Raw genomic sequence first — 21576 nt, 5'->3', positions numbered from 1 at the left:
ATGGGAGCTGCAGAGCATGACGTCTCACCCCAGTAGTTGTGTGCAGGCACTGTAACCTTTCGTAAAATATTCTGCGCATGCGCAGTAATCACTTCCCTGAGGGAAAACCACGTGAAATGTGCTAGTCATAGTAGCCATCAGTGTTTGCTTTACTGAAACATCTCAATGCAAGGAGATGGATGAAAGTATCCGTAGCCTCTCTTTCGTAGATGTTATCATTCACTAATTATTTGTATGCAGACAAACACTCAGACGCTTATATAAACCTATGCGAGGGTTTATTCCTGCTCTAATTACCTAGTTTTTGTATCTTCTTCTTATGCGTCCGTCCTTACATCCTCGTCACGGTATTGTCCTGTCTGCCTTTCCTGTCTGTGTTTCCTTTTTCCAGACAGTTTAAGGGAAATGCTGGGAATCGGTATCCTTCGAGACATAATACCAGACATGATTTTTTTTCCTCACAGAATATAGAAATACAGATTATTTATAGACAATAAAACTGTATGGTCACTGAGAAATGTGTCGATCAGGTGAGCATCATAGACTTTGTCGTTATTCCTCCGTCGTTAATCGAAACGTGGCCATGAGATGCATGACTTGTTATCTCGCAAATATTTTGTTTACATGTATGGACACATTACAGAATGATCAGACGAGGCAAGAAAAGGGTTTACTATGTACTGAGGGACTAGATGGTCTCTCAAGTTTTTCATGCCTTCGCATCCAAGTGTCCGAGGATCTGATGCTGTCTTTGAACATGTTTGTTTTTGTTTTCTTAAGGGATCCGTTAGAACCTTGTATTAGCAACGTTTCTACACCCATGAGCTGACAAACTCCATCTGTGACGAGTGTCAGCAGCGCTTCTAACCTCTCAGGAAAAGAAACGATGAGAAGAAAGAATTCAAAGAGGAAGTCATCTTGTGAAAGTATTCTCAAAGACCAGAATGAGACTCGTCCAGCCAGAATCCTCTCAGCCCGGATCGGACGGGCATCCATTTCCTTACCAGCCTCCCGCTCGCGCCACGTGTCACGTGAGCTGCAAGGAATTCCGTGGTGCAGACCGAGGACGGACGAGGGAAAAGCGAAATCAATGATGAATGGATGAAAGTGTGTGTGTGGGGGGGTGGGGGCGGGTGGGACAGTGGCCTGTTTCGTGATGCGGCGGTCGAGGGGGGGTGTTGTCCTGTTCCGTGATGCTTGATTGATCGTCCAGCAGTTCTGTCCCTGGCGTGGCGAGCGGCAGCTGCACGTGTGGTCCAGGCAGCTGCATCGGGCTGTGTGGTCGCATGCACACGCACACACACACGCTCACCTTCTTTTCCATGAACACACACTCTCTCTCACACGCACATGTAATATATACGCGCGCATGCAGGGGTGGCTTCATTCTTTAGGTCCACAGCTTTAGTGTGACGTGTGTGACGTGACCAGCTTTAGTGTGACTGTAGCCTTAGTGTACAACTTTACTGTGACATGTGATGTCCGTCACTTCACTGCGACTCTACTCTCATTTTCTTACATCTCATAATAGGTAACTGTGAAAGTAGACTTGCACATTCAAACAGATGCGCACGTGTGTGTGTGTGCTTTCTATACATTGTATCGTGAGTGTGTGCGCGTGCGGATATGTGTGCACGTGCCAGCCAGTGTCCTCGCACGATGCTGCGAGCGGCGACATCAGACGGCGACCTGCAGGATGAGACGATGACGAAGCTTCAACAGGTGGCGGTGATGCTGGGGACCTTGTGGCTTATGTTAATTAGTGAGGCTTGTGGCTTATGTTAATTAGTGAGGCCTGTGGCTTATGTTAATTAGTGAGGCTTGTGGCTTATGTTAATTAGTGAGGCTTGTGGCTTATGTTAATTAGTGAGGCTTGTGGCTTATGTTAATTAGTGAGGCTTGTGGCTTATGTTAATTAGTGAGGCGTGTGGCTATTGACTGTCATGTCTTGAGACAAGGACGGCAGGAGGCTGCGGCCATGTGAGGCCGAGGTTCAGTCTGACTACAGACAACGGACGGTGCCGCCATGAAGTCCTTGCCACAGCTTGTATTTTGCGGGAAGGGGCATCCAGTGTAGCTGAGAGATAATTTGCCTTGTTGATGATTTGAAAACTTCTTCAGGTTTCTTGTCCCCAAGATTCTCTGACTTCCATGTTTGGCTTCCCACCTTTTGCTTACACGTTGACCTACGACCTCGCGCGAGAGCACACACACACGCAGGGAGAGAGAGAGAGAGAAAAGCTGACCTGCTTCACATCTTACAAGCACCTGTCCTTCTAAGAGAGATATAAACAACATATGAATCACACATATCAGCACAGACTCAGACGCACTTGCAATAAAATCAACAACAAAACATGACTCACTCTCTATTCTATTTGGAAGCATAGTCTGGTTTTGTGAAACCGTTTGTATTCAAAGTGTTAACCGTGTTTTTTTATTTATTTGTTATTTATTTATTACTGCGAAATGGGCGTTGCGTGGATTTGGTGTAACAACTGGTGCCGGCAGTTTGTAATAACAGACCAATACATTATCCAGTAATGTGATTAACATCAATATCAGCATCCAGTGATGTCAGCGTCCAGTAATGTCTGACTCTAACGATAAATCAGCATCCGGGGATGTTATGTATCCAACAAAATATCGGTTGAGTCAGTATTTTAAAAAAAACAATATTAGTACAATATTTTAGACAACATTGCATAGAGTCCAAAATTACCTTCATTACCTGCGATGTGTGAATTCTCGCTGTAGGGCTGTCCCCACCCCGATCTACCCTCCACCTACATCCCCCAACATACACACAAACCTTATCTAGTGATGTGACTTACTGAGAACATGCGATAGACGTGAATGTAGTTTTTTCCAAACATAAGTTTCTTTTCTGTAATCTGAATGTTGTGGGGAAGATTTATAAACCTTCCTCAAAATGTGTGTAGGAATGGGGTAGGTTTGTTATATATGAGCGCGGTTTCGAGAGTCGGATCTACCCGACGATCAAGTACCCTTGAGATACGTACAAACTGAGCTTAACGTCACGTGATCAGCGTCACGTGGTCAGCGTCACGTGGTCAGCGTCACGTAGAGGTTGTGACCTTTGCCTGCAAGCCGTAGGTCACACACCTCACGAGAACAGAGAGCGGTCAGTTGTAAATTCTAACACCTAGATGTTAGGGCAGTTTCCGTTTTTACAACATACAGACCTGCTTCATACCCGACTGTGTGAGTGCAGTTGACAGGCGTGTACACGGCGGTCATATAGAAGGTGGCCTCACCTGTGCGACACTGTGTGTCCGCTAATAAAATAAACACCGCCCGTTAGCTGTAAAGTGTGGAGCCTGTAGACTAGTGTCGAGTGTAGACAGTTCAAGTACCTGGTGACTAGCAGGCAGGAGGTAGTGGCGAGGCCCCGTGTGGTTCATCTCTTTCATCTCCTGCCGCCGGTTGTGGGCAACGGGAACGTGTCCGGCCTCCACATCCCGTTAATCGGGGGAAAATAGTCACATCCTCCACGGTAGGTGTCCCCTCCACATGGTCACATAACGGACACACTCGTCTTTAGCAGCTTTGCTCCTTTTTCTCTTGTCGTTGATCCTCCGTCACTAGGAGACTGGCGAGGGAGGAGAGGGTTGGGGGCGGATGCTGGTCAGTATTCACTGATTTCTAGACTTTCTTTTTGCCTGACATCGCGCACAGTCTTTTATTTTCTCTTTTTAAAGTGTCCAATGAAGATGTAATTATTTAAATATCCTCACATTTGATTGTTTTTTAACGATGCCGTGGCAAAGGAAGCAGGGAGGCATCCGCCCCATCAAATAAAATACTGAAGGGGCAAAAATACCTTTTTGCACCCCCTCCCCCAGGGTCCAGTGAATGAGATGTGATTCTTTACAAAGTTCTAAAAAGATAAATGAGCTCAGACAGAGAGAGAGAGAGCCAAATGACGATTGACAAATCTTTATTTACGAGGTTAACAGAAGGAAAATTTATGCTGTTTTACATCCTCCATTTATGTTTGTAATGATCGAGTGTGAGCATCCTTCACTCAGCATGGAGCTTGTCCACCCACCTACCCACCCACTCCCACCCGAAGTCGAGCATCTTCCTGAAGTAGAGCGGGTAAAGTAAGTAGTGTTCAGTCCCACGGTAGCAGGTTCGTTTCTTATGGATCTTTTTGCTTTCTCTCCGGTAATACACGCTTTTGGTTAAAAAAATTTTTTTGTTTGTTTGTTGTTGTTGTTGTTGTTGTTGTTGTTGTTGTTCTAGAGGGTTGTGTATAATGATCTGTTTTAACGTATTTGCTCGACATCTGTATTTGTAGTTTGGGTTAGGTGTAGGATTAGAGTTAGGGTTAGGATCAGGGTGAAAGTTTTGGTGTAGGCTTTTATTAGAATGAACTATTAGACATGTTTGTTTTTTTGTTTTTTTTTTACAAAGGTGTTGCATTCAGAAAAAAAATGCCCTGTGCCAGAGCGAGGTCATCACCCATATCCCATGATCCTCGTGAATAATGAATACCGTGAATAACAAGTTTCCCCCACTGGTCCAGCGAGCCACTCACCACTTAGTGGCGCTAAGTGTCACTTGGTCTATTTATAGCCCATTTCAATATGTTTGTGACGTACGTTGTCACGTGCTACGTTGTGCTGCTGCCACCTAGTGCCAGGTGCGCCTGTCACTCGACACTTTCCTCATTGATGGTTATGGTATTACTGTCGTGTCATAAATATATCTATATATAAATCTTTTAGTGCACCCTCAGGCTTTCTTGTTGAAGATGTCGCCTTATCGTCATCTTTGTCTTCAGATTTATTTTCTGTGTCGTCACCAAAGTCTTCTATTCGTCACTTTTTGTTGTTCATTCTCTTTATCTGAAGAAAAACAGGAATAGAGCATGGAGAGGTTAAAGGAAAGGTTTTAAAGACTGAGCTGATAGATGATGGAGTTCTGGATCGTCTGCGCTCAAAATTTTGGGTTACAAAACAATTGTTTGTTTAGTTCAGTCAGGCTGAGACACAGCAGGCAGGCGGTACAAGGAGGTTATCTTGTTTTATTGTGGAGTGACATGACTCCTCCAGCTGTACCCGTTCATAGGAATCTCTACTTTATATAAATAAAGCTGGCGTGTGTACCGACTACTTACACGCCAGGGGAGAAAAATAAACTCCATAAAACAATTGTCATTGGAACAATAAAAAGGATACCAACGACTTCTACAAAATAATCAGATTATATATATATCAAGGATTCATAAACGTTTAGCAAGCACGTGACAGCGATGCCTGATCCTGTGACGTCAGCCTCATCTAACGGTTCGATGATCGGATGCTCAGTTGATGTGAGCAAGTGTCTTGGTCAGTCGTCATTTCCTTTTTTGTATCCTTTAACATCATCGTCAGGACGTGTTCATCTGACAAGAAGGGAAATATTCGATGGAGCCGAGTGGTGAGCTGAAGACGAGTGGAGGCCATCGGCGATGACCTGCCAGCCAGCCATGCAGCCAGCGTCAATACGTTACGAATCCGGTTCGCTTCACTGGAACAACACCACGACGACGACAGTGCCAGAGAGGGAAGAGTTGGGAATGGGGTTAGTTGGGGGGAGAAAAAAAAGAGGTTAGGGGGGTTGGAAGAAGGTTAACGATCAAAGCGTCGCCTATCCATTGGCCTGGGTGAAAGGTTGCCAAAGTTCAAGGTCGCTGACGGTCGCTGGGTGGCCATGGCTGGTGCCAGCCTCGCATGGAGGTGAACAAAAATGGCAGAAGTCAAAGCGCGAGCCAAGTCACGTGACCAGTAAGCCTAGTACAATAGCTTCTGAGCGGAGAGGAGGGGGAGAGGGTAGGCGGCCGCTGATTGGTCGGACGAGATTTGAATGACAAGCGGCCTGGAAGATGCAGAGCAGCAGACGTGGAGACAAGAGCAGAAAGTGGAATGGCGGGGTAGGCAATAGAGAACGGAGCGGAAAGTGTGACAAAAATAGCATCGGCGACTCCCCTCCCCACCCCTGTACCCACCTTCCAACTTCCTCCCAAGAGAATCGGGGTGGCGCGATGCGCTGCTGTGCATGTCGGGAGGAGAAGGTCTGGGACACTTGTCCACGCGCTGTGGCAGCATCCGGGCATCCCAGGTTATTGACATCAGCATCGCGCGCGCGTGCGTGCGTTCACAGGAGACAGCTGTGCGAGTGAGCAACGGCTCACAGAGAGAGAGAGCGTGCTGTCTGAGTCAGAGCTGGGTGGGGCTGGGCAGGAGGAGGAGGAGGAGGTGGAGGCTCTGGGGTGAGTGGACAAAACGTACAGAAATACCACGAGAACATCGATCAGCTGGTTTGTCAGACACTGCGAGCAGACGACTGAGAGAAAGCGAGAGAAGGAGAGGAGGACACGGAGGATCGTCGTACGGTGTGTACGGTGGCTGAGAGGCACTAGCTTCCTGGAACAGGTTCGCGTGTGGTTGGGAACACCTTTGAACTGATTTCTAGAAGTGGTTGGATAGTCGTTGCTGAGGGTGGGTGAAGGAAGGTGGTGTTTACACCGAGTCAGCAGGTGAGGCTGCTACTGGTCCAGTCGGTGGTGAAGAAGTTGCTGTCTTTATCTCTTTCCGAGGACAAATTTCGTGTACCCGAGGCGAGATCCGAACCGGTGACCCTCCAGGATCCTCGATTGTTTTGATGGACAGATCGGTGGAGTGTGTTTACTTGTGTCCGTGTGTGTGCGCGCGCGAGTACACACACGAGTTGCGAGAGGGGTCAGGGGGTTAAGGCGTGCTTGGAAGACAGGACAACAAAAGGTAAAGCCTCCTTTATAAACATCAATAATGACCCTGGACACGACACTGAAAGTTGCTAATCATATTTTGCTCACTGAAAAACTGAAATTAGAGCAGCTTGCTCGGCACATAGCCTGTCATAAAACAAAATGAATTTTTTAAACGCTATAACAAATTTAATGTAAAAAGAAAAATGTACTTTTTATATATTTAAACCCTCAAAATTATTCAGTTGATGGAACTCGGTACCAAAGTTTCATCTAAGAAAATGTCTCGCTGCTGAGATCATTGAATGATGTCACCCATGTCCATACGGGGACAATCCCAGTATTACGAATGTAGAAGATGTTGTGTGTGAATCATTAACATGATAGCAATAAATAATAATAAAATAATAAAATAGACGGCATGGATTGATGGAAAAGAATAACAATCATCATCCGAAGCATCGATTGGGAACGAGTTACATACCATGTGAAAGAAACACAACAAGAAAATCTGAAGGATGCTGGGCTAGAGGGATGCTGTAGGATCAGCCTAGAAACTGGCGGGAAAAAAATTCAGAGTTGACAAATCTGTCAAGTAAATTTTATCTCAAATGCTAGAGAATTCAGGAACAGAAATCATAAACAAAATTTAAATAAATAATTAATGTTGTAATTATTGTATGCTTATTCAAGATGGAGGACCAACTATACTGTCAACGAATCTTCTTTATACCGAACCCCGCCGCCGCCGCCACTACCTCCCCCTTCCTACCCGTCATCCACCCCATCGTTGTAAAAGACCTTGGAGTGCGCATGCGCGAAGTATGGGTTCTTCAAGTGGCACAAAGCAGTGATCGATGGAATGGTCTTTGGTACACTGGCCTGTTGCAGTAGCATCGATTGGCAACCACTGCGCATGCGTCGTGCCCTCAATCGCGAACTCACCTCTCTCCCCCTCCCCCCATACCCTCCTCAACCTCCAACATGCCCTTTTCCTCCTGCATCTTCTACCCTCCCTTTCTCTCCGCCTTGGAGTGCCCTCCCCGCGATGTCTGGCGCTTACCTGAGGACAGCTTCTTGCCGGAGGACATTTCCACGTCTTTGTCTACATCACGGAGGACGGTGGTGGAGGAGAAGTAACGGCCAGAAGCGGCTACAAATCCTGGCTGACTGATCAGCATCCGTTTTGACATTGTTTTTATGTTGTATCACTGAGCCTAGATATCCTCGTGCCGTCAGGTTATTGGTCATACCTGATCTCGAGATGGACAAAACTGTCTTTAGTGCCAGTCTACTGGGTATAGTAGTCCTCAATCGTCAGTCTACTTGGCATCATTGTCAGTCTACTGGGTATAGTAGTCCTCAATTGTCAATCTTCTTGGCATCATTGTTAGTCTACTGGCTATAGTAGTCCTCAATTGTCAATCTTCTTGGCATCATTGTCAGTCTACTGGGTATAGTAGTCCTCAATTGTCAGTCTACTTGGCATCGTTGTCTGTCTACTGGCTATCCTCAATTGTCGTTCTGCTTCGTATAGTTGTCCTCAAATTCGAATTATTGTCTCTGCTTATATAGTTCCCCTCCTCACTGAAAACTTGCGGTGACAGGAAACCAGTGCACTGGGGGAGTGATTTCAACAGAGAAAGTTTTGCTGTCAAGCTTACAAACTTTTACCATTATTGTGCACAGAAGGAAGCGGATATAGAATTTCTGATTGCCTGTGTGCGAGAGAGATTAGAGTGGTTTACAGTTCCATGATTTTCGGTGCAGTGAGAAATCTTCCATTTCACCTTCTCCTCTCTTACAAAACAGCTGGCTGGGTGTTCAGCAGGAAGTCATGGTATTCGGTCGACAGCTGGCTTGGTGTTCCTTCAACTGCCGGCAGCGAGAGGCAGGAAGTCGTCTGAGAGTTGTGTCCAGCGGGTGGAGGGATGACTTCCGGGCTCTTCCCGCTCTTCCATCTTCTCCTCTCCCTCATCGACCTCACTAGACATCATCTCCAAGCGGAATGCGCTTTTACTGGAGAAAGAGAAAAAAAGGAAAACCTTTATTAGAAGTAACAGAGGGATGAACAGATGAGAGAGACATTAAAATGGCTTCTGGGAAAGGAAAGTCCACACAGCGAGGTAAGCGCCCACCTCAGAACTTCTTTGAAAAGTCTGTAGTGAAGGTTGTCACAGGCCATGGAGACACGTCATCATACAGAGAAACGGGAAACCATTTTGAACAAGAGTAGCTGGAACGAAAATGAAAACAAGAAGGAAAAAAACCCAAACAAACAACATAAATATCAGGGCCAGCATGAGCTCCAGCCGATGTCTGCCAACGGAAGGGAATACAGCGCCACCTGTACTTCCCCAGTAAGGAGGACTACGAGCAGAGAGAAAGTAGGGGAGAGATAAGGGTCTCGACAGAACCACCAAAAACTCAGGGCATCAGTGTTGTGTGCGGTAAACAAGCCATCACAACACCAGCGCCCCCACCAGCACGTAAGCAACCTCTCCTCCGCCCATCCCCATCCCCATCCCCCTTCCCACATGATGATCACAGACACGGCGCCGGTTGACGGCTTATGAGTGGAGGGAGGCCGGCGGTGGAGGTTCCCCCCTGTGAACCTGTTAATCGAGGGTTTATCCCGACGTCTGGCGTTGCCGTCACCTCGTGCAAGGTGTGTTGGCCTCCCAGGAACCCGACCAACCTCGTAAATTTGAAAACAAATGTTACCGAAGGGGAATATCTTTAGATGCTTTCCCTAAATATGATCCATGTTCTGCTATCGCTCCTGCCTGCCTGGCGAAAACGTTGGCAACCGTCCTAAAAAAAAAAAGAGATTATTCTCTGATTGTTTGTCGCCGAATAAGATAAGTTACAGAAGCAATGTCTGGATAAGATTTCAGCTGTCGGAGGTGGTGGGAATGGGGAGGGAGAGAGAAGGTCGAGAAAACAAGTCTGGTGGCACCGTTGAGATGGAGGTGTGGTCACGCTGAAGGTGCAGGAGGCTGAAATTGATAGACTGGGATGAATCATCATCTGGATAAATTCGGAGATTCACGTCGTCGACAGCGATGCCAGTGTTTTCCTCGAGAACTGCGCCCCCTTTCAAAAAAAAAAAAGGAAGGGGCGGGGGAGAGAGAGAACACAACTCTCTTTGTCGCCTGAAAGAGGAGACAATCTGCTGAGAGGCTGGCCGGCATGTGTGAGATTGCAGCTGAAATAATCCTTGCTTGAAAAGTGCCCTGTTCTTGTTTATTATTTACTTATAAAGTACGAAGTTGTCTGATTTCTAAGAGCTCAAGCAAAATAGTTGATAAAAAAAAAAACAAAAAAAAAAACAGAAACGATGGTTAAGAGTATCTCAGCTCAGTGCTAGCAGTGAGAGTGGTTCACAGTGTCTAATGGTCCAACCCACACCTTCCGTCCGCTGGTTACTTTTCCCTAATAAGTCGGACAAGCGAATAAAAAGTAACAAAAGATGAAACCATAATTAAGACATACGGATACACGAGGGAACATTGTGAATTATTTGTAAAGAGAACGAGGGCTAAAATCAGAATAGACACGTGTCCAGGGTCGTCACCAATATGCTGTTATCGCCCTTTGATGGATCCGCCCACCCCTTCCTGTTTGTGGAGGGTGGGGATGGGGTGGGGTGAGAGTCAGTTGGTACGCTGTATACTCTCGTGACTTTTTTTTTTTTTTGAGGTGCTTTACTATTTAAGAGTCAGTTCCCTGCCCCGACGAAGAGGGCGCTGGAGAGCCCCGTGCTGCCGCCACTTGAGGGCGCTCGTGTGATTTGCCCACTCGCCTTTCCGGCCCCTTTAAAGGCCCTAAATACTGCGGTCGCTAAGGGCTGCGCCTGTTTCAGCAGCCGGGGCTCTCCGTTCTCCTCATTTCTGCCTTCCAACACTTTTTGCAGACACGAGCAGGCGCGCGAATGTGTGAGCTGGGGCGGTGGAGAGCTGTGGATGTTCCTTACCTGCACAGGTGTGCTTTAACACTGACCTCAGGTACTGCCGGCAGAAGGTGAACCCAGAGTAGCAAACAGATCGTCTGCTGGAAGCTTCTCTCGGACCGACCGCGCGTGCGTGTGTGCGTGGCTGCAGTGTGGTGCACACGGCGACTGCGTGCGTCGACGCCGCACGTGGAGGTTCTGTCTGTCAGTCGTTCCCCCGGCGGAGAAACTTGGGGTCAACCGCTTCGGGTGCCGGTGCTGAGGGTGTACGGAGGCAACAGCCACGATAATCCACACACTCGAGGGGAGCAAACACCCGGCGGATGTCGGGGTAGCTCGGCTCAGCGATTGAATGACAACCACCCCGTCCCTCGCACCCGGAGGTGTGTTGTGCTGTGCGTGCTGGGTGGGGTAGGGTGCCAGCGTGCCTCTCCCACAACAACCGTGTGATGTGCTACTGTTCAAGAACTTCTGGTCTCAAGCCTGTGTGTGTCACGTGTCCTCAACTGTCTTCACGGTGCCGGTGAGGGTGTCAGGGGACGCTATCCGTGTGACGTTACTCGAGCAGACGATGGGGAGGAGACTGTACGGCGCGGTGCATGATGGGGGGGTCACCGTCGGTCGGACGGACGCCTGGACTGCCGGCGGCGGATAAAGTGCTGCTGGCGATGCACATGCTGTAAACACCCAGTCGACCCTCACGGAAAGATGGGAGAGTGGAGGATACACGTGCACCTGAGGTTTCTCCTCCTAACGGTGCTACACACAGTAAGACCCGTGTGTGCGTGTGAGAGAGAAGGTGTGAAGTGAACTGTGTCCGCTTTGTGTAAAACTGTGTGAATCTCTTGTGTGTGTGTGGAATCTGCGTAGTTCATTTTCTTTCTTGTCTTCATTTCGTTGTTCTGGCAGCGTTGTGTGCTGATGTTGACCACATGGATATATATATATGTGTATGTGGACATGTATGTGTTTGTGTGTGGTTGGGGTGGGAGGATAAGGGTAGGGGGCGCTGACACTTCATTTTAGCGTTGGGGGATAGGGGAGGGAGAACTCGCTGGCATCATGTGTTACTGTTCAAGGTGTCCTCAACTGTCTCAGCTCTGACAGTTCTTATTACATCCTTATTGCCTCACATGTCACACCACTGTTGATCCCCCTTCTCCCACTTCCCTCCCACCACCACCACCAACCGCAAGATTTACTACTTCACACTGGTCGTCCTGTCAGTGACGTGGGACGTGAAGTGCTTAACTTTCATTTCACTTTGAAGATGTGCAGTCGCGAGTCAGCAGAGATAACAGGTGGATCTCATCCTTTTCAAGCCGCTATGGCGTGGGTTCTCTTTTTTCATGCGACCAGCCATGCAGCCGTCCTCAGGCCGCACGTGACAAAGAGTAGACTTGACTAGGGGACCAGAAAAAGACCGAGAATAATAATGTAAATCCAGTTTGAAAGGTTCGCTTGTAACGGTAGACGGGCAGCTTTGTTCACCAACCGTATATGAGCGCGAGTCTTACGGCTGCCGCACACCGTAGTCGTAGTCGTTGGCGGTGGCGGTGCGGGTTCGGTGCGAGAAGTCAGAGATCGGTTGGTAAGGGGATCAGTGCAGGGGAAGGGGGACTAGGAGAATGGGGTGGTTGGGTGGGAGAGGGCGAGGGATGGTAGAGGAGACAGGTGAGAATGGGGTTATTCATATAAAAATAAAATTCACCTGTCAGCGTTTCACCTTTGAGCCTGGAGTCACGCGTTCGTCTCGTCAGATGTCGGTGGGTGTGTGTGAAGGAGAGGGGAGGGTAAGGTATAAAGGAGAAAGAAAAGCAAATAATGGATATATAAGTGGGGAGAAGGTGATAAGTTACATATAATGACTGTGCTTGCACGTTTCTGTATATTCTTGTGGAAAAGGAGAGGGAGGAGCAAGAATGAATTGGGTGAGGGAGTCAAGCTGATGGTTGTGTATGCTGACTTTGCATATGTTCACTCAAGGCGGAGAGAGAGAGCTCAATGCATAACTTTAACCAATTGTATTTTTCTGATCTTTTATACTCTATTTTGACTTTTCTAAGAAAAGCCAATTTTTAACATTAAATAAAAGTACAGAAATAAAATAATCCAAACTTTCGGATAACAACATGAGGGAAACTCAAAGCTGAAGCAACATTCCAGCTTATCAATGTTGTGGTCAATTTCAGTATGGGTTTATATACATAACTGCTAAATATTTTAAATACATAATATTTTAATTTAATCCAGCACTAAAAATGTAGTCTTTTAATACCATTCCTAAACACGACGTGAGAAGTAAACCTCTTCTAATTTTGAAATTTTAATTTGCCTGAATTTTAGAAAATGTCATTATCTGTGTTGTTGTTGTTGTTGTTGTTGTTGTTGTTGTTGTTGTTGTTGTTGTTGTTGTTGAAGTTCAGAAGTGACCTTTAATAAGCGGGGGGAACTAATCAGAAACTCTCGGCGGATGGACTTAATTTGAACGAACAGCAACAAAGCAAGATGCTAAATTTAGTAATACCAATTATTATAATTATTATTACAATGCATTTACCTACACGGAGGAGAGCTCAATGCGCTCTACAAGATGTAAATGGCAGCAGGTAGTGAAGAGGTCAACTCAATATGGCAAACACACGTGCAGGGGGAATATTGCCAGGAAGATGAGAGAAGGTGGAGACAGTAACAGTCCGGGGACACCGACTACTGTAGGTATTTCCTAAAGAGATAGTTTCCAAGTCCAGACTGGAATTTCCTAAAGGAAAGAAAAACCACGATTCGTTCTATTTAAACAAGTCTTGATAACCAACCGGCCGGAACGCTCTCGTTAGATACCAAGGTATGCAACCGCGACTCGCTTTGTAAGTAAGGTGCCACGAGTTGCCCTCTCCTGTACACGTACATAACCCTTGTCTCTCCTACGTTTTCCTCCCAAAGGACTCCTGGGACCCTGGAACTTGATTTTTGACAGTCAGCACGGCTATCCAGTTCAAACGTTCTGAAATAGGAGGTCTTGATGAGTATAGTTTGGTGAGGGAGGGGGAGGTCTTTAAAAAAAAGGTCACTGCGTGTATTCAGGAAAGGGCAACTCGTTTGAGCTTACTGACAAAACGATTCGCGGTTATATACCTTTCCACCTACCGTCCGTATTTCGTCTGTTAATAGTAAAATAGAAAGGTCGTCCCATGACCTTTTTTCAGGATGATAGGAAGTGAGGTATTAGAGACTCCACTTTTCTCGAGGCTAGCTGTACGTGAGGGTGGTACCCATCTCCACCCCGCCTCGTTGACTTACCTTTCCCAACCCTCTAATCGGGTACCCATTCCCTCCAGCTGGGGGGAGAGGGTGACATGCTCTACACAGGTATTGAACCGGTATGGCCCTCGGTTAGGACTCCAGCGATCTAACCACTGGGGTATCCGCTCATTCCGTTAACTGTATGATGATTGATGCTGGATTCTCTTCATCCTCATCTTTCATTCTTTGATGCTCGCTGACTACCATTTATGCAGTTCCGCTGTAACGATCATTGTGGGGTGAGGAAGCGGGAATCTGAATACACGCAGCAGCTGACAAGGCTAACCACTAAGTACGGTCTTGAGGGCTAATGAGCAGGTCTACATGGAGCGAGTCTATCAATGTCTTTTTGAGGGAGATGAAGCTGTAGTAGAGATTTCCTCCCACCCTGCTTGAGGAGTCCAGCTGTACCGTTGTCAACCCCAGATGACTTCCTTTCAGACTTTATAGCTATCTTGACCTCTGCCCCTGGGACTGGTAGGTCTACATGGTCGCTGGCTGTAGTCTTTCCTTTGGAAGATGTTGAAGTTGGTCTTTGGTTGAAGTTTATAGGGGCTTTCGAGAAGGGGGCAATATTTATTAAAAATATTTCTCCCCACTTCCCCAATCTCCAACTCACCTTCACCGGAAGATTCACATCAAGGTGTAACGATTTCTGAACCGTGGAAAAGCTCGCCTGCCGTCATTAGCACATTTCCCAGAAGAAGGTTTGCCTTTTGTTTCTATTTTAAGTTTCAACGGGCTGCCATTAGATAATTGCCGCTCACGGAAACGCTACACAACAACTCAGCAGCTGGCCAAAGTTCAACAGGCGTGACCACCAAGAACATTCGAGTTTCCCAGATACTGAAGATGGAGACCAAGTACACTAGTACCCGTTACACACGTGCGCTGATGCAGGTGCTCTCTAACAGACAACCCAGTCAGGCATTCAGTTAGAAGGGAATCAACAGGGGGACAGGAAAAAAGTTGTCAGAGGCAAACAAGAGGGAAGAGAGAGAGAACAGAACGCAGAACAGTTGTGGCCGTTTTAAAAGTCTCAAAACCTAACAAATGTTATATAACACACCATTCCTGTACTTTTCCAATGGTATTAAGATCTTTCGCGGGGCTGCTTGTTTTATACCACACTCTCGTCAATCTTGTTTTTACCACATTGGTTAATTGGTCCATCTTGCAGGTTTTGCTGGAGCTCTGCGAACATCAGCCTCGTTGTCAAGTGCGGGCCGAGTCAACGACATTTCGCCAGGATCCTTGTCCGGCAACTTCCAAGTACCTTGAGGTCCACTACAAATGTCGTCCGAGTGAGTCCTCAACAACTTTGCTTGTTTTGTGTTGTACTTAGCGCTTGTAAGAAAATCAGTTTACTTTTGTCTTTTTTTTCTTTTTTTGCAGATTCTTTTTATTGTTTCTTTCTCACCCTTTTACCCAACCCAACGCGAAACTCTAAAACAAAATTATTGAAGTTAACGCGAAGAAAAGATACAAGGTATTAAAGAAAGGACAATGGACCAAGAAGACTTGGCGAGACCTGAAAGGTCAGGTATGCAACCTTAAAGACAGACATGTTTGATGGTCGGATAGTTCTGTCGGCCAGTTTGTGTTCAGCCAGTGCACATCTACCACTTCTTCCGGAACGAGGCCTGGATTTACCTACATGCAGGTGTGTTGGTGGCTAGCACTAATCACCTGCTGCGCAGGTGTGACTTCCTGTTCTGCAGATGGCTGGCATGATGTTCCGGTACAGATCTCTCTCTCTCTCGTTCTCCCCGGTTCCTGACTCCATTTTTTTTTTTTTTTTATCTCCCATTCTTTTCGAGTTTGCTGTTGTTTTCTCTGTCCGTTGTTAAACTTGCTGCGTTGTGTCGTACACACCTTGACCTTACACCTTTGTCGGCCTGCCCTCGGTCAGACGGTGCCAGCAGCTAAAAGTCCCCCTGGAAAGGACACACACTGTGGTTGTGTCCTGCTCTGCTTTGTCTGTGGGACTGGCAGGAAGCAGCACAAGACAATCATGCAATTTCTAAACAAGAGCCCTTACTCTTCCATCTCCCGTCACAGAATCTCAGTCAGGTTTATAAGTTAAAGTTCAGTGTACCGCGGATTTGTATGTAGCAAGATTTTATCATGTCGCCGATTTTCACTTCATCCTTGTCGTCATCGTGTTTTATAATTTTCCACGCTTGCATTTTTATATTTTTCCTTCCTTGCTATTTTTATTTTACAAGCGGTCACGCCGTCTTTTGGGTTTTTTGTTTTGATGAATCATTGTTGCCTTGTTTCAAAACTAAACTGTCAAACAAAACAAAAAATACTCATGTGAAAAAAGCAAATTTCAAAAATTCACGAATGCATAAAACTCACCATCGAGGCTTGATATTTGCTCGCTGGGCATAAATTTTACATTAAAGCATTTTTCTTGACCGAGAACGTGAAAACGATAAGTCGTTGGCCACCCTCACCCCAATCCCCCCACACATTCCCTCCGCCCCCAACTTGAATGATGCCCGCGTTTTTGACTGTCCTCGTGTCTAAACCTCTCATCTTTTGTGAGTTGCCTGGCCGTGTAATACCAAACACATAAGTGCAATATCAAAAACATAAGTGTAATATCAAACACATAAGTGCGTGTACAGCCAAACTCCATGGCAGTCGAGCGCAGACCGTTGCAACCCGCCATGGACGAAACATCCTCCACCCGCGGGGGGAATGAGTAATGGAGGGGAAGGAGGTGTTCATTTCACATCAGAGGACACGAGGACATAACGTTGACGTCGTTATCGATTTGCCTTAGATGAAAGAGACCCGCAGATAGCTTTTTATCAAGAGGCAAGATGTCTTCAAGAAGCACACATCTCCATGCTGTCGTTTAGCGCCGGATCCATTTCCTCTTAACTGGGAGGTTAGAGAAGCTTGTGGCATCAGCTGCACGGTCTGTTGTAGCCGTTAATCGTGCTGCTGCTGGTGGTGGTGGTGGTGGCCGCGGGGTGTAGACGTTCGACTGATGTAAAAACTAAGCAAAAAAATTTTGTCTTGTGCGTAGCAAACACAAAGATCATTTTAAATTTAACGAGTGTTCGTGTAATAAGTTTGTGTGTGTGTGTGTCAGCGAGAGAGAGAAGGAGGTATCAATGAAATCTTAGAGAACGAAGTCGCCTCACGAATCTTGGCTGACACAAACTGAAACCCGAACAGAAAATAGTCCTGAAAACAGTCGTCTGTCAAAGTTCTCACGAGTCGTTACATATTAGACCAGACGATGTGACAAGCTGCTAACCGATTTCAAAGCTTCCTTTTTGTAAATGTTTTCAAAACATTTTTAAAATTAAAGTCAGTTTGTACCCAGTGTTCTTTTGCTGTAGTCTGAAGAAGCACACACAAGATTTCAAGAGCAAAATACAATTACTTAGCCCTAACCCTGACTATTAACCTGATTAAGTAATGTTTCACGTTTAATGAGATTGATGTCAAGTATCCGAGTATCAGCATGACTACAAGTCGTGTCACTAGGTGTGAAGACCAACCGTTGCCTTTATCACACCTTAACTATTCTAGCTATATTTAGCAACTAGGATTTTTGGCTTGCACAGAAAATGTTTGTCTGATGGAAAACTAACAATTGTGACTGTTTTGTAGCCCACTGCTGTTACATTTTATTCCTTCTTCCTTTGATCTTGTGCTAAATGTTTATTTATTAATTTTGTTTCTTACTTTTTTCTTTCAGATGATTTTCAGCGTCAGACAGTGTGTGAAGGGGAACAAATGGAGATTGGATGTGGGAAAGCCTTGCGAATAGCTGTGTATTCCGCCATGTTTGGCAGAGCACCGAACGGTTCAGTGTCGTGTCCTTCCGACAGGCCGGGTTACTTTGGTGAGTTGCCTTTTTCTTTCTTAATTGAAGTAGAATGCAAAGCGAAACTTGATAAAACAACACGAGGGACGCTCTCCTCTCCATCTTGCTTTTCGCACGATAACGAATCGGCCATGTACAGTGTATTTTTAGACGAGAGAATCTCACAACACTGTTCACGCCACAGTCACGCCGGAAATGAACGTTCAGATTGCGCATGCGCAGGCGCCTACAGCAGGATGCGATCGATATCGTGTGAATGACGTCATTTCCTCTCGGGCTCCCCACCACAGTCTAGGACAGTGGAACCCGTCATTGTCGGCCCTTCTGTCAGGACAAAGAAACCTGTACGCATCGGATGGGCTTAGCGGCAGTGTAGGTGTGTAGGTGTTGTCATAGAGAGCTGCACAGCGATCGCCATCTTGACCTGAATGCTGATTTATGGTCACGCACGTGTGATAAGCTTTATGCAGTCTTAAATCTTAACGGCGACTCGTATTGGCAGTTATAGTGCCGACGAGGCAAATGTTAACCTATTTTTTTCCCCCATGCCTGTGTTCATCTGGCTCTGGATTCAGTAATCTTTATTCTTTCACTGACATACTTCCTATATACACACAGCACTGGTCAGTCCATTACCACGATGGTAGATTTCTTCAATACCAGTGTTTATCTGGTAATTACCACCGAGGTAGAGATCGTTTTGAATGTGGTACCCGCAGGGTTCCATTCTGGGTGTAAATGTACGTCACCACTTCGACAGTTACGTGACCGCAGAGGTCGTTTGGGATGGGATGGGTGTGTGGCTTGTTGTGATTGCTTCTGTTCTAGATAAATTAATGGCTGCATATTATCAAGCTGTTGGAGCCATCTGCCAGCCATGGATACGCACGCGCACACTCGTATAAGTAAAGATTTTTAAAACTGCCGTTATAGACAACTGGGATGTAGTTTATGTTGCAGTTGCTGTGTGATTAGGGGCTTGTTTGTTTATTTGTTTTGTTTTTTTCTTTTGCAAAGTAGAGATATCCACACACATCTGTATCGACCGACTCAAATTACCCACAACAACTAAACATATGGAACAGAAGGCCGTCAGACCCATGTGAGAAAAATTATTCGCGAAATGGATAGAAGCTCCTAGAGCACACACATACATGTATATATATATGGAGTCTGCGAACCTACGCAAACGCACGCACTTACAAACCATACTCGAGCGTTTAAGCGAGTGATCTTTGTGGATTTCCTCCCATAGCAGCAAAAGTATGCGTACAAGCGCGGATAAGTAATTTGTCTCAGCGTCAGTGCAAACAACATTCATTGTAACATCTATCCGGGTGCCTGGCTTGGTGAGTGTTCACGGCGATGGAGAGCAGGTTGACAGGCACCACCTATCCCCCGAGGTATCGGGATGTAGTCAAGAAAAGAACCGGGTTCACCTCAACAAGCCCTCAACTACCTGCAAGCATCAGCGGCAAGTCATGACACTTGCTCACTCAATCGTCATGCGTGGCAGTCACAGTAGCAGCCAGCAACAGAGCCCTGTCATCAGACCAAACATCGGTACCATTATAGTCATTTCCTCCCCCGAGGTATCCTTAGCGCAGTCCCGTACCACCTCCTGGGTGCCCCGAATGCTGACAGCACGGACACGTCAACCACAAACTAAATCCGTCTCCCAGTCGTAAACAACGCATACCTCACAGGGTGACTCCTCTAACCTCACACGAGAAGGTGATGTTCATTATTAATAACATCATCACGGCAATATGAAGCAGCTCCAGGCGCCAGGATGTTTACAATACGTGACTCAATGTCACTGCGCTCATTACGTGACTCAATGTCACTGCGCTCATTACGTGACTCATTACATCAGAACTCATACCGTGACTCAATGTAGTCGTGCTCATTATAGTTTAAAAAAAAAGAGGTAGGACTCGGAAAAATTAGACGAAAGAAGGAAATATGACAACAAGGAAGAAAGAAAAAAAAAACATCAAGACTACCCCTTTTTTCTTCGTCATCGTCGTCGTCAACTTCGATTCAGAGAAAACAGATCCACATCAGGAAAGAGTCATCAGCTAAAATATGGCGCCTCTTATCGGACACTTTCATCATCCCCGAAGTATTTTGAAGAAACGCCGACAAACGCTGAAGTCAATTAAAAAAAAACAACTTAAATTATTCACCAGACATAATAATAAAATAATAGATGGGCTTGGGGTGGGAATGAGAAAGCGGGAAGACCAGGAAGAGTTTACAACAGCTCAGAACTTCCGTTAATTAAAGCACTGTGATAATAATAATTATGCTTAATTACATTTTACTGCCATGACAATGCAATCCTTAATTACATTCCCTGCAGCGGATTGTTAAAATAATTGTTTTGCTGCTTGCATAACCACTCAGTCGGAGGTCGCCGAGTCTCTCATGTCGCACTTACAAGGAGGAACTAATCACACTCATTACATTGCCGGCCACAAGGACCCACTCGGCGAAATTCGATACACAGTTGATAAGCCAAGTGTCATCGGGGAAACATTTCAGGCCCTGTCACTGGCAGCTGCTGGGGGGCAGAGAGTATCGTGTGGGAGGGACTGTGGTCACACTGTCCTCGCTGTCATACAACGAGGGTGCGCGATGATTGATATACAACAAAGTGGGTCAGAGGTCAGCGCAAATCGTTGGCCTGTGGTACTGCTGGTGGACTGTGATTCAGTTGCGTGCGACTTGCTGTTGATGTTGATGGTGATAATGAGAACAAAACTACAGTGTGTTGGGGAAGCCCAGTAAAAGGCGTTTTTTCTGAGGAGTAAGGACCTTGCTGAATATATATCTACAAAACCATCGTCAGTTGAATACAGTGACTGATAAGAGACAGGGAGGATATTTAAAAGTTTCTTTTCGGTGTTGTTGGCTTTAACTTCAGAACAGGTCGAGTTCTGTGCTGCAGGGTGAGCCTCTTTCTCTGTCCTTTGATAAGAAGTTTTGTTTTTCTTTTTTCAGTCTGTTGATTGAGATTGTTCCCTTCTCCATAACCGCGAACCCTCGAGAAATAGAAACATGTTTAGTTTTGAAGAACCCACCTTTGGTAAGTGTGCATGTTCGTGAACTTTAACCTTTGAAATTTTCATACTGAAACACTGATTATGCCTAATTACTATCGAATAGCAGAGAGAATATGTGTGTGTGTGCGCGCGCGCGCTTTCCGAGTTCATCCTCAATACTTATGCCAGTGGTTCTCAAAGTGTGGTCCGCGGACCACTAGTGGTCCGCGGGCATAAGTCAGGTGGTCCGCGGCTGACATCAAAGTGATGTTTAAAGTGATGTATTCCTCGCATTAACATTTTAATTACAAATAACGAGGTACGTAGTTTTATGTCAACGTATTACTATACTACTGTCACAGAAGTACATTTAGTTTTGAATTAAAATGAAACAAATGCGGCAATTTAAATTAGAAATTCATAGTACAGAGTGATTTTTAGGCCTTGGTGGTCCGCCATAATTTTTTACTTAGGCCTTGGTGGTCCGCCGTAGCTCTTACTTAAGTAAAGTGGTCCGCGGTCCGAAAAACTTTGAGAACCACTGACTTATGCTAATGGTAAAAGCCTGTCATCACCTCCATTATCGGCGGATTCATCTCAGGTTTAAGTATTTCGTATCCTTGCCATTAATCCATCTCCTCCCCCCGTCCAATCCCATCTTCTC

The 21576-nt window shown here is 46.0% G+C and overlaps 1 protein-coding gene across 1 annotated transcript in view; it reads left to right on the top strand.

Moving 5' to 3' along the window:
- LOC112565683 (protein eva-1 homolog C-like) overlaps positions 1 to 21576 on the top strand; it is a 66516-nt gene that overhangs the window by 30541 nt on the left and 14399 nt on the right. Inside the window, exons 4-5 of the mRNA XM_025241324.1 lie at positions 15193 to 15316; positions 17737 to 17883. Coding sequence (XP_025097109.1) covers positions 15193 to 15316; positions 17737 to 17883 — 271 coding nt within the window. The remainder of the gene's footprint in view (positions 1 to 15192; positions 15317 to 17736; positions 17884 to 21576) is intronic.

Source organism: Pomacea canaliculata, linkage group LG6 (assembly GCF_003073045.1).
Source record: "Pomacea canaliculata isolate SZHN2017 linkage group LG6, ASM307304v1, whole genome shotgun sequence".
NCBI lineage: Eukaryota > Metazoa > Mollusca > Gastropoda > Architaenioglossa > Ampullariidae > Pomacea > Pomacea canaliculata.
The sequence above is the reverse complement of the archived record's forward strand: the minus strand, read 5'-3'. Positions and strand labels throughout refer to the sequence as shown.